At 45.8% G+C, this 15971-nt stretch overlaps 1 protein-coding gene across 1 annotated transcript; it reads right to left on the minus strand.

Annotated features, from left to right (window-relative positions):
• Positions 1–2848: 2848 nt before the first annotated feature.
• LOC100709250 (claudin-4-like) lies at positions 2849–3526 on the minus strand. Its single transcript, XM_013272417.3, has 2 exons — positions 3128–3526; positions 2849–3096 (listed from the first exon to the last, which is right to left on the minus strand). Exons 1-2 carry the CDS (start codon positions 3468–3470, stop codon positions 2849–2851), a joined length of 591 nt encoding a protein of 196 aa, XP_013127871.1. The 5' UTR covers positions 3471–3526.
• Between the last annotated feature and the right edge of the window lie 12445 nt (positions 3527–15971).

Raw genomic sequence — 15971 nt, forward strand, 5'->3', positions numbered from 1 at the left:
CAACCAATATATGGAGCGACTGCCTCTCTCTCTCTCTCTCTCTCCCTCTCCTGCCTACTTCAATCTGAAACTGCTTAACGATCAGCTGATCGGCTTTTTTGTTGCAAGTCCGTCTCTCTTCTTTGTTTTTGGCCCACTTTGCACCAGAAAGAGGAAACCAGCGGCTGAACAACAGCAGCACGTTTAACTTTGATAAGCTGTCGTTAGAATTTATTTAATATTACTTTCTACACCAGGATCCTTTTCTACGTAGCTGACGGCTGGTAACTGTGCAGGGGCGGATCTAGCAAAGTTTAGCCAGGGGGGCCGGCATTAACAGGGAAAAGGGGGCACAAAGACATACTTTTCTTTCTTATTCTCATTTAAAATATCTAGCTTTTAATAAATAATTATCTGAATCTTACACCCAAAGTTTTAATCTGATGTAAAATGTATAGAAGTCCATTACTGTATATAGTAACTGTTAAGTCTAATATACCCTAGTAAGCTATAGTACTTTTCCTTTGGGAAGGTACCATCTGTGCAGTCTGCAATTCTGTTGAAGAAAGATGTTGAATCTATTTAATTATTCTTGAAAAATAATTTATTTCTGTGCATTTTTTTTTTCGCCCTGCATCAAATTAAAGTTGATTACATCGATTAAGCATCATGAGGTGGGGGGTGGGGGGTGGTTCCCTATTTTTTTTTGCTGGGAATTTGCAACCCTATTAGTTAGGTTGCTTAATATTTCTGCTAAGTACTCTTTAAAATACCAGAATAGGGAGGATGGAGTAGGTTTAAGTTTATTAGATTGATCAGTGTTGCTGAACTATGAAATATTTTGGGCGCAGTGTATTTTTTACATACAGGTATAACAGAATAGCTTTAGTGTTGTTGTTTATTTAAACTTGAGTATGAACTTATACAAAATGCAGCAAGATATTAAAAAAACAGTTTTATTGATTAAAAAAAACACACTATATCGGATTCATATCGGTATCGGCAGATATCCAAATTTATGATATCGGTTTCGGTATCGGACATAAAAAAGTGGTATCGTGCCATCTCTAGTTTCAATACCTAAATTTAAAAACAAACAAACAAAAAAAAAACCGGCTCATGTCTTAAGACCATAGTTGCAGCTCTGACAAAGCACACAATGGTCTATGAATGTCTAGTCTCAACACCTACAAAACTAAAAGGAGGAAAATGGCTTAAAATATAACAAGATAGGCAAATGTTACCAGAATGGATCCAATGTAGCCTTCTCTAAGGTGCACTCAAGTATTACCCTACTTGATCCCTTTCTAAAGAAGTCTCCCCTTTTTGTACCATTAACACACCAGTGTTTCAGCTTTAGTCCCACTCCACTCAAACTATGACATAGATGTGGTTTTATGGACACTCTCCAGGTGTCAGCTTTCCTAGCAGCCACTTCATGTTTTCCTTTTGCCTGTGGGACTCCCAAGTGCTTGCAGCTGTTCTTAATGTCTACAGTGTCACCTTCTGGTAGTGGATTCTCCTCAGGCCTGATTAACTTTCATGATGATGAATGAGCCTTTATTTGTCACTTGCAGTTGCCTGCAGTGAAATTAGACCCCTTCCAACCATACATTACACAAAAGTCCCATTGGGGAAATGGGTCAGAACAGGTAGCTTTGAAGCAAAACAATGAAATGTACAACACAAGGAAGTGGACGAGGGGGAAAAAAACTGAGCTCCTGGTAGGCGATCAGTATGAGAACGAAAAACAAACTCCTCAGCACTAAAGCACATGAATCTTAACACCATAGAAACACATGACAAGCAACAGGGGTGAGCCGGTGTAGAGTGTCCTTTGACAGAGTTAAACAAAAGTCAACAGTCCTTCAGCCGACGCAGGTGGCCTTGAAGGATGTGAGCAGAGAGTCAAAACACAGTCCCGGGAGAAGAATTATTGTTCCAGCCAGCTGTCACCGTGGGGTAGCCACGAATGACTGCCCTGTTAGTACATTACACACATCAGAATATCGTCTCTTAGTGCACTAAACTGCACAATTTCGCAAGATGGCAGATTGGGTTAGTCATATAGAAATAAACTATGTCTGTGTTTAGAAAATATTGGAATGAACTTTTGTAGATTACCCGTAAAAATAAGCAAACCTATATGGTGATTGTGTTCACACAAAAGCACCTGTTAACTGGTTGAAAAATTAGTGACTCATAATCATTTTAATATGAAAGGACATTAAAATTAAATGTGCGAACTCCTCAAAGAAAGACCCCAGCATGATGGTGGAGTCGAACCCAGGAGCTTTTTCCTGTGAGGCAACACTGCTAATCACCGTGCTGCCCAAATATGGCACCAATATTGAAGCAAACTACGGTGGCAATAAAAATAACGTTTGGTTAAAGCGTATCCATGCTCGAAGTCTCACTCATAGTTAGAGTGGTATGAATCTCTATGCATTGCATGTGAATAATGTGTGCATGTAGAATGTGTTTGCGACAGCAGTGGGGTGTTAAGAACCACAATAACCTGTCTAAAAGCTTCAGTTTCATAATGCCAGCATATTTACTGAGGTGTATATGCTGGAATGTGATGTACAGAAACAAACAACAACAAACGCAAATGCAGCACCAAATCAAATATTTTCTCAAACTCAATATAATCCCTCTCCTCCATGTTAAGTTTTTTTTCTCTTCCTTCGTGTTTTTAAATATTGATTCTTTATTTGTATTGTGATCCACAGCTGAAATTGTACACTCATTCTGCAAACATTTTAACTATTTTAATCACATTTAACACTGTTATTCTTCTCATGTAACAGGCAAACAAAAGGTGAAACTTTCATGAAACCAGATATTTACACTGTTATATTTACCCTATTTAAACTTGGGCTGTGGAGTGAGCTTTAGAGTATGTGACCTCACATTTAGTTTCACCATTTGGATGACAGGAGCTGCACAGGCCTCCTCCCAGGCACAGGAGTCCTGCAGATGTCCAGCCAATGTAGAGCGAGGTTCCAAGCTCCATCTTCAGGAAAGGTTTGTAAAAATTATTCATGATGGTGTTAGTGCTCCAGCAAACTGCTATAAGCACCAAGATGCCTGCAATGATGAAGACAACTCCAGAAGCTATAGCTATATAGATATATATATACTTTACTCTTTTGCTTTTCATCCTGCAGTAACTTGACGGACTTATTCCCAGTGACACCAAACAAGACTGCAAAGAACCCGATGATGATGGAGATCACGACAAGTGCTCTAGCAGTCCGCAAGTCTTGAGGTAATGTGAGTACAGAACTGTGAACTTTACATTTTATCTGGCCTGTACTCTGAACCACCCAGTACATCCACAAGCCCTCAAAGATTAACTCAGCAGTGATGTTGCTGGAACCAATGAAGGCTGTGACTTTCCATGAGGGGAGAGCACAGGTGGTGATGGTCCCCAGAAAGCCGATGATAGCCAAGGTCAAACCCAGACGATGCCTACACTCAGCTCTCATGGTGAAGTTCTGTAAATCTCTTCAAAGAGAAAAGTGTTTTCTTGAGAGCTGCTGTAATTTATATTTGACAAAACTGCTGTTCAGTAACTTAGAGGGGAAGTGGACAGTGCGTTCTTCACTTACTAGTCATATTTTTTGAAACTCTGTTGCAGAAGTTCCCATGAGTGTGGTATTTGAAGGTTGTTTTGCTTTCACTCTTCTGTCCACTTCATCCCAAACCAGCTTAATGTTGTTTGAGTCTGTAGACTGTACTGGCCACAACCACAAGTTTACCATCTTGTTCTTTTTTCATAAGGCAGTTTGGGCATAGCTTGGGCTTATGTTTGGTTTCATCATCTAGCTGACTAACTAGTTGCAGAGGGTACTGCATGGTGCTTTAGAACACCAAACCCTGGATCCAGCAAAACAGTCCCACCATCATGCTTCCTCTTGTTTAACATTTTGCCTACTGAGCAGTGTACAAAAATACTGTGTGATTAACCACTATTTTTATAGCAACACACTACAGTAAAATACAGTTCAAATAATCCTCATAAGGGTATGGTACCACACTGTGTCCTAACACTACTTTAGGAAGGTAGGAATTGGTAGCACCACCTCCCTCTTAGAGAATCAGTTAAGGATCATTGTAAAGTGAGATGGAGTTTCAGCAGACTGACACAGGATGCCGGGCAGGGTATGTGGTCAGTTGGTCAACTGGTCAGATTTGCTTAGAAAGCTTTTTAACTGAGTGAAGTGACACAGAACTGTCTGAGTGGCAGCCATAATAAGAGCTGATTGAAGCTACTGAATGACTGAATACTGTCATCACTCAAACTACATTTCTCATTCAACATATTAATTGGACTTATACTTTGATTATATTTTTGTTTAAGAGTAAAAGATGATGTGCTGTTAGCTAAAATACATAAATGTATAGCACTTTGTATCATTTTTAACATAAAACACTTTTTACCCTGTCTCAGATGTAATGAGAAGCAAGCTGGGGGAACTTCAATCTCCTTCAACCCTGCCTTTCTTGACAAACTGTATGAAGCTCTTCAGCTCTGATACAGACATTTTAATCTTGCTGGAAAGCATATCTTTCGGAATATTTAGTTTTAGGGTTGGAAACCTGACTGGATTATTTCTTATCATTGTGGGGGGGGGAGTACAAAGCAATGAACAATGATAAAACAAACACATACAACCTTTTTTTAGATAAATACAATGGAATAAAAAGCTATTTCATAGTCAATGCAACAAGGAAAGCAAGTTAAAAACCACTAGATACCCACAGATATATACACTCCAGAACATTAAAAGAGAAAAAGTTAGAAGAAATTAGTGGTTATAAGATAAGATAAGATAATTCTTTATTGTCATTGCACAGTCATACATAGTACAGTAGTACAATGAAATTGGAAAAACTGTCCTACGTCGGCACTACATATAACACAACACGACACGATATGACACATCACAACGCAACACAAACAACACAACACAGTATATTAACTTAGAAATAAAAAAGAAGAATAAGTGTTATGTGTATTGCACACTGTTATTATTGCACATTAATTATTATTGCACCTTGTTATAAATATAAATATTATTATTGTTATTGTTTTAAACATTGTTACCTCCCCCTAAAAAAAGTCCAGGGAGGTAGCCAATCAGGTCAGCTATTTGCATTGAATAGGGCTATTGCCCTATTGTAAAAGCTGTCCTTGAGTCTGTTTGTTCGGGACCTCAGCAGCCTGAACCTCCTGCCAGACGGCAGCAGCTTAAACACCCGGTGTCCTGGGTGTGTACAGTCTCGTAGGATGCTGCGTGCCCTCTTGAGACAGCGAGTGCTGTACAGGTCCTTCAGGGAGGGAAGAGGATGTCCAATGATTTTTTGGGCCATATTGATGACCCTCTGGAGTGCCTTTCTGTGTGCTGTGGTGCAGCTGGAGAACCATACACCGATGCAATATGTCAGCACACTTTCAATGGAGCAGCGGTAGAAGACGGTCAGCAGCTCCTTCTTCAGGTCCATTTTTCTGAGGATTCTCAGAAAGTGGAGACGCTGTTGGGCCTTCTTTAAGACCGCAGAGGTGTTAGAGCTCCATTGGAGGTCTGTGTCTATGTGCACACCCAGAAACTTGAAACTGGAGACCCTTTCCACGCACTCCCCGTTGATGCTGACAGGCTGCAGCTCGGACTTCCTCCTTCTGAAGTCGACTACCAGTTCTTTTGTCTTGGTGGTATTGAGGTCCAGGTTGTTATCTACACACCAATCTGACAGCCTCTGAACTTCAGCTCTGTACGCCGTCTCATCTCCCCCTGAGATGAGCCCCACCACAGTGGTATCATCTGCAAACTTGATGACTGCGTTGTCTGGGTGGGTACTAACACAGTCATGTGTGTACAGAGTGTACAGTAGGGGACTCAGTACACAGCCTTGTGGAGAGCCGGTGTTGAGGCTGAGGGCTGAGGAAAGATGAGGCCCCACTCTAACTCTCTGTACACGGTCTGACAGGAAGTCTCTGATCCAGCGGCAGGTGGTAGAAGGAAGTCCGATTTCCAGCAGTTTAACTATTAGTCTGTCCGGGAGTATCGTATTGAAAGCAGAGCTAAAGTCAACAAAGAGCAGCCTGGCGTAACGGCCCTGCACTTCCAGGTGAGAGATGGTGGTGTGGAGCGTTGTAGCAATGGCATCTTCAGTTGATCTGTTAGCTCTGTATGCGAACTGGAGTGGGTCGAGTGTGGGTGGCAGGCAGGACATGATGTGACGTCGGACCAGTTTCTCAAAGCACTTCATTATAACAGGTGTTAGAGCAACTGGTCGGTAGTCGTTGAGGCTGCTAATGTTAGTACACTTTGGCAGTGGGACAATTGTGGCTGACTTAAGGCACGGTGGGATGCAGGACTGGGACAGTGAAGTGTTGAAGATCTTAGTGAAGACCCCAGCCAGCTGGTCTGCACACTCTTTTAGGACCTTTGCGGTTACCCCATCTGGTCCGGCGGCCTTCCTGGGGTTCACTGCCCTCAGTGTGCGCCTCACCTCATATTCCTGCACTATGAGGCTTGGGCTGCTGCTGCTGTCCGATGTTTTTGCTGCTGCTGCCTCTGGTCCCTTCACCTCAAAGCGTGCGAAGAAGTGGTTCAGCTCCTCCGCAAGCTCCGCATTGCCCTCAGTCAACGTGGTATTGCAAGGTTTGTAGTTGGTTAAGTGCTGAACTCCTTGCCATACCTGTCGTGAGTTGTTGGTGCTGAAGTGGTCTTCGATCCTTCTCTTGTACACTGCCTTGGCTTCTCTGATGCCTCTTTTCAACTCAGATCTGGCTGCACTGTACTGCATACCATCACCGGATCTAAAAGCGGCGTCACGTTGCTTCAGCAGGACCTGGACCTCTTTAGTCATCCAGGGTTTCTGGTTGGAATACACCCGGAGACGTTTGTCCACAGTGATGCTGTTGACACAGAAGTTAATATATGAGAGCACTGATGTTGTGTGCTCTTCGAGGTCCTGATGTTCAAACACGCTCCAGTCCGTGTTTTCAAAACAGTCCTGCAGCTGATGTGATGCACCTTCTGGCCAGGTTTTCACAGTTTTTGTGACTGGGGGGGCTCTTCTCCTAACGGGAGTGTATGCAGGGATCAGCAGCATGGACATGTGGTCTGACAAACCTAGATGTGGTAGAGGGGTTGCTCTGTAGCCTTTTTGGATGTTGCTGTAGGCTTTATCCAATGTGTTTTTCCCCCTGGTTGCACATTTAATATACTGTTCAAATCTGGGGAATACTGACCTTAAATCAGCATGGTTGAAGTCCCCCGCTATAATGTGCACTGCGTTTGGATGGGAGTTCTGCTGGTTGCTTATTGTCTTGTGCAGCTCCTCCATGGCCGAGTTAGCATTAGCATCGGGTGGTACATACACGGCCGTTACCATGACAACAGTAAACTCGCGAGGTAGGTAGACGGGTCTGCACTTCACAGTCAAATATTCCAAATCCGGGGAACAATGGCTGTCTACAGTCTTTGTGTTTTTGCACCAGCTGTCATTGGTGTAGATGCATAAACCCCCTCCTTTGATCTTACCGGAGTGGCCGTTCCTGTCGTGACGGTGGACCGTGTAGCCTGCTAGCTCAATAGCCGAGTCCGGAATTGATGGCTGCAGCCAAGTCTCTGTGAGTAATATTATGCTGCTGTCCCGTACACACTTGTTGATTGCAATCTGTAATCTCAGTTCGTCGATTTTGTTGGTTATGGACCTGACGTTAGAGAGGAAAATACTCGGAAGCGGTGGCTTAAATGGCTGTTTCTTTAGCCGTGCTAGTGGGCCCGCCCTGCAGCCACGCTTTTGCCTCCTTTGTTTACGTTTCCTCTTTGTCTTGCCGCTGGGAAGAACCAACCACGGAGACCCTGGAGCTCTTATTATGTCCTCCGGAATGCCGTGAAAATGGTGGTAGTCCGATGTAATGCTCCTTGCACAGCGTAATCCCAAACTCAGAAGGTCCTGACGACTGTAAGTGGACTCTACTCGTTGTATAATAATAAAAAACACACACATCCACACAGATACACGTAGAAAAAGTAAAAAACAAAACACCGAACGTGAGGAGCAGTGAGCCGCTGCGTCTGTGCGCGCCGCCATCTTAAAATGATCATTATGAGAAGCCAAATGGTAAAACTAAGTTTTAGGCAGATATTTTAAAGAGGTTACAGAGTTTGCCCATTTGAGATGCTCAGGCAGGGAATTCCATAGTGGTCGGATTTAGAAAAGAACATCCATGCTGCCATCTCTTCCAGCCTTGAATACTGTAACTGTAACACTTTATACATTCACTTTGCACCAATCCTGGTCTGTCTGTAAATGGGATCTGTGAATTTTCCAAGTAGGATAGCAGAGTCACCAGATGGAGCATACTCAAGCACCACGCCTAGTGACTCCAAGAAGGATGTGCACATAACCGCGAATGACAGTCAGGGCCTACTGACCAGCCTGAAGGTGCAGAAAAGAATCCCCCTTGTCTGCAAATTAAAAGCTCCAACGTAAAGGCAGCAAGGTGAGGAGATTTAAGAATACCTTTCTATGACAGCCACCTCTTACCAAGGGGAATTCGAGACTGGAACAGAGTCCAGGAGACTGGTGCCAGAGCTTGAGCTATGCTTTAAGGTGTCACCAGTGTGTCTCAACCCCATGCACTAGCTCAGGCTTCTTCCCCACCAGAGAGGTGGTATTGCACGCCCCAACAGCCTGCCTTGATAAACACAGACTTCTGCCATTAACTGCCACCAACTCCTGTAACATTGGAGCTTAGAATAGTTTTCTAGTGTTGCCTAGTGGTTCTGAAGAGAATTCAGTCTCCCAGATGAAGAGAAAAATTTTATACAATAGCATAAAAGTGCACAAAAACAATGTGTATGTTCTTTAAAAATGTAAATAGTTTGAGCACTTTATTTCCTTCTGTCGTGGTCTATACTGCATATAAAACACCAGGACACAACCACAAAATACACCTGAAACACCACAGAAAAGCAGCAGTATCAGTCACTTACATAAATACATAGCAAAGAAGGTGTCTAAGTCATTATTAGAGATTCAAAAATGCCACTGCACTTTGGCACATAAACAAGGCAGAAGGAACAGAAACAAGAAAACAAGAGGAGTCAGAACAATAAAATCAAAAAGGGGAATTGAAACTCAATAATGCAGCAAAAACTAAAATTTGCATTGTCAGCTGATATTTGTACCTTGAAGGGAAAGAACAGAGAACAGAATTTTGTCAGATTTTGACTAAATCAATTTTAAAAACTCTTTTTTTGAAAATGCTTTGAATAATGTGTGTTATCATAATTGTTGTTAAACTCATCACATCACACTGCTGCTCAAATATATGTTGTACTATATTGTTTTGCCTCTCCATTAAAGTTCATATAGTCAGTGATACACATTCATACCTCTCTTTATTTATTGGCCTCACCATAATGTCAAGTTTACAATATTTCATATTAATCATATATCATTTAACACAGAAATATTCTCAGCATATAATACATTTAGTGCATGTGAACAGGTGGAATACTGTGGAAAGGTGCTTCACTGTTTTCTTTATTACCTCCCAGCAGAGGATGCATGAAATGAGCCTTTGTCAAAGGAAAAGGAGATAATTCCATCTTACATTTCATACTGGTACACACTGTCCAGCTGTTCAATAAAAGATACTGTGTGTTTTGTATTTCATCCCACAACCTACAGATCAACCCACAGCTGAACTGTCAACATTACGTTGCTGTAATCTGCTTCTCGAGAATGTGCTGTCTTGAGTGAATAACATAACTCGAACAAATTAATGTAAACATTGCAAAGTTACATTACTATTTCTCTTGTTGTATAGAAAAGAGCAAATCAAATGCAGATACAAAACCAGGTTGTACTTTCAGAGTGTGAAAATAGCAATTAAAAAATGCAAAGGGCTTCGCAATGATATGAAGATCAGAAAACAACCAGAGGCCACATGCACAGGAATTTTGTAACCCACTGATTTTTTTTTTTTTTTTTTTTTACATTTTTTGCTTACATATATTTCCATTGACATGCGAAAAAAGAAAAAAAAGAAAAAAAAGAATATCAAGTTCTGTCAAGAGCATACTTAAGCAACAGGTGGTGATATAACTCTGACCATACAGAAATGCTGATCAGTTTATTTTTATTTTAAATAAAGATTTATGAATGTGTATCACTGACATATATCAGTTTTGTATTTAGTTTGATTCTGCTGTTTTAATCTGTTGAAAAATAAAAATACACCCCTACAAGGTTTGGTCAAAATTAATTCAAAACTTTATATATATGAAAATAAGAATAATAAATCCCCTCTCGCCTCTGCAGATGGTCTATCTTTCAAGCTCGGATCCTCTTCCAGAGGCCTGGGAGCTTGAGGTGTCCTGTACAGTATCTTAGCTGTTCCTAGGACGGCGCTCTTCTGGACATAGATGCCTGATGTTGTTCCTGGGATGTACTGGAGCCACTCACCTAGTTTGGGAGTCACTGCGCCTAGTGCTAATTAAGGCTGTGCGATATGACCAAAATCTCATATCCCAATGTAAGACATTTCTCATCCCGATAACAATATATATCACAAAATAGTGCAGTTTCTTTAATTCTGTGAATCTTGGGCAACTCGACTTGTGTGAAGTGCTTAAGTAGACAGTATGTCTCTGAACACCTCAGAAATTATTCAGCTGCTTCTGTCCTCTGTCACATCATCAATAAACACTATTGTCCCAATGGCACTGGCAGCCATGTGCGATACCCACTAACGTGTGATCACATTTATGTGAATTAATTTATACTGATTCTATTTTACTTTAAATGTAAGTGATATTTTCGTTTGAACATACCCTATTTAACTAGTTTTAACTAGAGGCCTGGTACCTAGTCTGGGATATTTGTAGCATTTTTGTACCAGTAGGTGACAGTGTGAGACCATGTTTTGGCCTGTTGTTAGTAGTGAATGCTCCATGCTGTTTTCTCATAATGGCAGAGTGTTCAGGAACGACAAGCCGCGTCTCCCTGTCTAATACTTTTTTTTCCCTGCTTGCAGGACCCATATATAGCTGTCTACAGGTGCTGGCACACAGTACCTGTAACACATGCAGGCTTAAGCCATCACACTACCTTCGCGTGTTTTACAGATGATGTGGTATTTCACACACACCACTGTTGTGGAAGCTAATGGGGTTCCTTACAAATAAACAAATAAACACATTTAAAAAAAAGCCTCTTGGGCACCTAAGAGGAAAGAAGCAGGTGCTCAAGCCCCCTCAGCCCCCCCTAGTGTCTGCCTTGGTGGTGTGATAACGAGTGGCAGTCTGTTATTAAATAAGACTGGAAAGTTTGCGATTATAGAAATATGTTACACTAAGGTATTGCAGTACATAGGAGCCAGACTTACGAACGCTTTGCGCCAGCGCATTAAAAATCAAATCAAATCAAATCAAATATTGTTGGTACTTTAAAATAAACAACGCAGTGACAAGATTGTGTGCAAGAGATGGAACTTAGAGATTTTTGACTGACCCTGTAACATGCATTTCTGGGACTTTGTTTCTCAATGTACAAAATATGGAGGGGAGGTATATACGATAAATCAAATCCACAAACCGATTTACTAAATTTGATAGTAAATGAACTGAGTGATTTAGAAAATAGTGCACAACACCTATGAACTGTATTTGGGGTGTCAGGGTTCCTGGGTCGGTGACCCAGTGTTTTCAGTTCTGTTCATGTTCAGTTTAGTTTGCCACACTAATGTTCCCACTTCCTGTTTTTTCCCATGTCAGCTTGTGTCATTAGTCAGATTATGTTCAGCCCTGTACTCACCCGTTTCCAATCATTGTCATCATTCAACCTGTGTATTTAAGCTCCTCGGTTTCACCAGTTCTTTGTCGTGTCATTGATGTTAATGTCGTCTCTCCGCATATATGTTCAGATCAGTCAGTCAGCCAGCCATTCAGTTCTTCAGTCAGTCAGTCAGTCAGTCAGTCAGTCAGTCGTCCACCCAGTCAGCCATTTCAGTTCATGTTCTGTTCATCCAACCTACCTACAATAAAACGCCATTATCCTGCACCGTGAGTCCAGCGTTTGGGTCATCTCTTCCTCGCCTCCACACACGACACGCCTGACAGAATGACACGACCCGTGCCAAGAAGACACGCTTTAACCCAGTGGACTCGGACCTTTTTGAGCGGCAGGAGGCAGCGCTCTCCTTGTGGGCGGAAAAGCTTAAGGAGAAACAGCGGCTCTTCGCGGAGCGAGAGCACGTCTTCGAGGGGACTCGCCTGGCTCTGGGTGGGCCTCGGAGACGCCGCGTTCTTCCACCTGCTGCCTCACCTGCACTGGAGCATCCGCCGCGGAGAGTGGGCGTTTCTCGCTGCGCTTCAGCGGCTCCCTCTCTCACGGCTCCGCTCCTCGCTGACACGCCACCTGCCTCATGCACCGGACCTTCAGCCTCGCTACGGCACAGCGGCTCCGCCTCCCATCTCGGCTCAACGGAGGCTCCCGCGCCGGAGGCTCCCGCGCCAGAGGCTCAGCTGTGTACCCCGCCCGCTCTCTCTTCCCGGAGAGAGCGGCGCGCCCGCCGCCATCGCACTTCCCATTCGGAGCTGCAGCACCCGGTGGTGAGCGAAACAGACTTTTTTCTTTCCTCTCACTCCAAGCCAGAGACTGCTCACTATCTACCTAATCAAAAGCCTGTATGTTGTGATGACATTCTGGACTACCCTATTAATACGCAGTGTTGGGGAGTAACGGAATACATGTACCGCCGTTACGTATTTAGAATACAAAATATGAGTAACTGTATTCCGTTACAGTTACCGTTTAAAAAGGTGGTATTCAGAATACAGTTACTTTGTTGAAATAAATGGATTACACGGCGGTACTTCCCTGTTTCATATTGTCGCGGGTCAGGACTGTTTGGGTTTGTTTGACAGCTGTGTTCTGTTGTTCCAGGCGGCAGCGTTACGGTTGCCATGGTTATAGGGTGACGCTCTCTCTCTGCATGTTTCCTGAGTGAGAGAGCGCTTTTTTGTTGTTGTTGTTGTTGTTGTGCTAAGCTAAAAGGCAGAATGCTACAGGCATGGCCCTAAAGAATGTAGCCTCATGGGCAGTGTAGTCCGTGCTGCAGCGAGAATGGACTACCATACACGTTATGTGTCTGTGAGCGAGGGAGGGAGAGAAAGGAAAAGTCCGAGCTGGAAGCATGTAAATATAATAACCACTGCAGCCAAGAAGAGTGCCTGACGAGCCCATTTGTAAGTAAGCTATTAAGACTCAACTGTACACTGTGTTCGTGTTTTCCTCCGGAAAAAATAAGTTCCGTTGGAGCCTTTCAACGCCTTTCTCTGTCTCTGGCAAGCAAAGTTGACCCAGACAACAAAGTAAAGCTAGTTTTCGGCTACCAGCCCGACACGGAACCCACCGTATTAGCCAGAGGTCCCTTTACTACGGTTCGGAGCCGCGGACCTTCAGTATCAGTAATAAATCACAGCAATAGTACATTCACGTAGTTGGAAACAGCACGATAATATATTAAGTTATCCAAAGTATTCAGAATACGTTACTCTCATTGAGTAACGTAACGGAATACGTTACAGAATACATTTTGGGGCCTGTATTCAGTATTCTGTAATGGAATACATTTTAAAAGTAATCTTCCCAACACTGTTAATACGCACCACTCTGCCTCCAAAGAGACTGTTCCACCATCTCAGGCCACTGCTAAAGACATTATCCCCGCTACACCTAATAATTTCTCCCACTCAATCATCATTTCCTCACCCATTACTCAACCTTTTTTTGCCAGCACAGTGGCTCAGATTCAGCCTTCCCCTTCACCTGTTTCACCTTCTCAGGTGAAGGCAGCTAGGGCTCAGCCTGTCCCTGTGCCAGCTCCCAGGACGAGAGCAGCTGCGACCCAGTCTACCTCCACACCCGTTCCTGTTTCTCGGGTGGGGGTGACTGGTGTCCAGCCACCTCCCGTGCCTGTCCCAGCACCCAGGCTGAAGGCCGCTAGACCCCAGCTTGACCTCCCTAGAGGCTCGGAAGAGCCAGCCTCTCCACCTGTCAGTTCACCTCTTCATCCACCTCCTGATCCAGCCTTTCACGCCCTCGCACTATCCCTGGTTAGGCTAGCTGAGGCGTCCCCTGCCCAGGCACCAGCTTTACTAGCCCAGGCTGTAGCTCTATCTCCTTCACTAGCGCAGTCTGTAGCTCAGCCGTTAGCCACACCAACCACAGCTCCATCGTCAGCCTCGCCGACCTCTGTTCATCCTTTAGCATCCCCACTCCAGTCAGTTCCCACGCCTGCTGTTCAGCCGCCAGCCCAGTCAGTTCCCACGCCTGCTGTTCAGCCGCCAGCCCAGTCAGTTCCCACGCCTGCTGTTCAGCCGCCAGCCCAGTCAGTTCCCACGCCTGCTGTTCAGCCGCCAGCCCAGTCAGTTCCCACGCCTGCTGTTCAGCCGCCAGCCCAGTCAGTTCCACGCCTGCTGTTCAGCCGCCAGCCCAGTCAGTTCCCACGCCTGCTGTTCAGCCGCCAGCCCAGTCAGTTCCCACGCCTGCTGTTCAGCCGCCAGCCCAGTCAGTTCCCACGCCTGCTGTTCAGCCGCCAGCCCAGTCAGTTCCCACGCCTGCTGTTCAGCCGCCAGCAGTTCCACGCCTGCTGTTCAGCCCAGCCCAGTCAGTTCCCACGCCTGCTGTTCAGCCGCCAGCCCAGTCAGTTCCCACGCCTGCTGTTCAGCCGCCAGCCCAGTCAGTTCCCACGCCTGCTGTTCAGCCGCCAGCCCAGTCAGTTCCCACGCCTGCTGTTCAGCCGCCAGCCCAGTCAGTTCCCACGCCTGCTGTTCAGCCGCCAGCCCAGTCAGTTCCCACGCCTGCTGTTCAGCCGCCAGCCCAGTCAGTTCCCACGCCTGCTGTTCAGCCGCCAGCCCAGTCAGTTCCCACGCCTGCTGTTCAGCCGCCAGCCCAGTCAGTTCCCACGCCTGCTGTTCAGCCGCCAGCCCAGTCAGTTCCCACGCCTGCTGTTCAGCCGCCAGCCCAGTCAGTTCCCACGCCTGCTGTTCAGCCGCCAGCCCAGTCAGTTCCCACGCCTGCTGTTCAGCCGCCAGCCCAGTCAGTTCCCACGCCTGCTGTTCAGCCGCCAGCCCAGTCAGTTCCCACGCCTGCTGTTCAGCCGCCAGCCAGTCATCCACGCCTGCCAGCCGCCAGCCCAGTCAGTTCCCACGCCTGCTGTTCAGCCGCCAGCCCAGTCAGTTCCCACGCCTGCTGTTCAGCCGCCAGCCCAGTCAGTTCCCACGCCTGCTGTTCAGCCGCCAGCCCAGTCAGTTCCCACGCCTGCTGTTCAGCCGCCAGCCCAGTCAGTTCCCACGCCTGCTGTTCAGCCGCCAGCCCAGTCAGTTCCCACGCCTGCTGTTCAGCCGCCAGCCCCAGTCAGTTCCCACGCCTGCTGTTCAGCCGCCAGCCCAGTCAGTTCCCACGCCTGCTGTTCAGCCGCCAGCCCAGTCAGTTCCCACGCCTGCTGTTCAGCCGCCAGCCCAGTCAGTTCCCACGCCTGCTGTTCAGCCGCCAGCCCAGTCAGTTCCCACGCCTGCTGTTCAGCCGCCAGCCCAGTCAGTTCCCACGCCTGCTGTTCAGCCGCCAGCCCAGTCAGTTCCCACGCCTGCTGTTCAGCCGCCAGCCCAGTCAGTTCCCACGCCTGCTGTTCAGCCGCCAGCCCAGTCAGTTCCCACCCTGCTGTCACCGCCAGCCATCAGTTCCCCGCCTGCTGTTCAGCCGCCAGCCCAGTCAGTTCCCACGCCTGCTGTTCAGCCGCCAGCCCAGTCAGTTCCCACGCCTGCTGTTCAGCCGCCAGCCCAGTCAGTTCCCACGCCTGCTGTTCAGCCGCCAGCCCAGTCAGTTCCCACGCCTGCTGTTCAGCCGCCAGCCCAGTCAGTTCCCACGCCTGCTGTTCAGCCGCCAGCCCAGTCAGTTCC

The sequence above is a fragment of the Oreochromis niloticus genome, linkage group LG10 (assembly GCF_001858045.2).
Source record: "Oreochromis niloticus isolate F11D_XX linkage group LG10, O_niloticus_UMD_NMBU, whole genome shotgun sequence".
In the NCBI taxonomy this organism is placed as follows: domain Eukaryota; kingdom Metazoa; phylum Chordata; class Actinopteri; order Cichliformes; family Cichlidae; genus Oreochromis; species Oreochromis niloticus.

Coding starts and splice junctions, on each gene's coding strand:
- LOC100709250 (XM_013272417.3), bottom strand. CDS start 3,470: ATGAGAGCTGAGTGTAGGCATCGTCTGGGTTTGACCTTGGCTATCATC. Junction 3,097..3,127: donor GCAGGATGAAAAGCAAAAGA/GTAAAGTATATA, acceptor ATATAGCTATAG/CTTCTGGAGTTGTCTTCATC.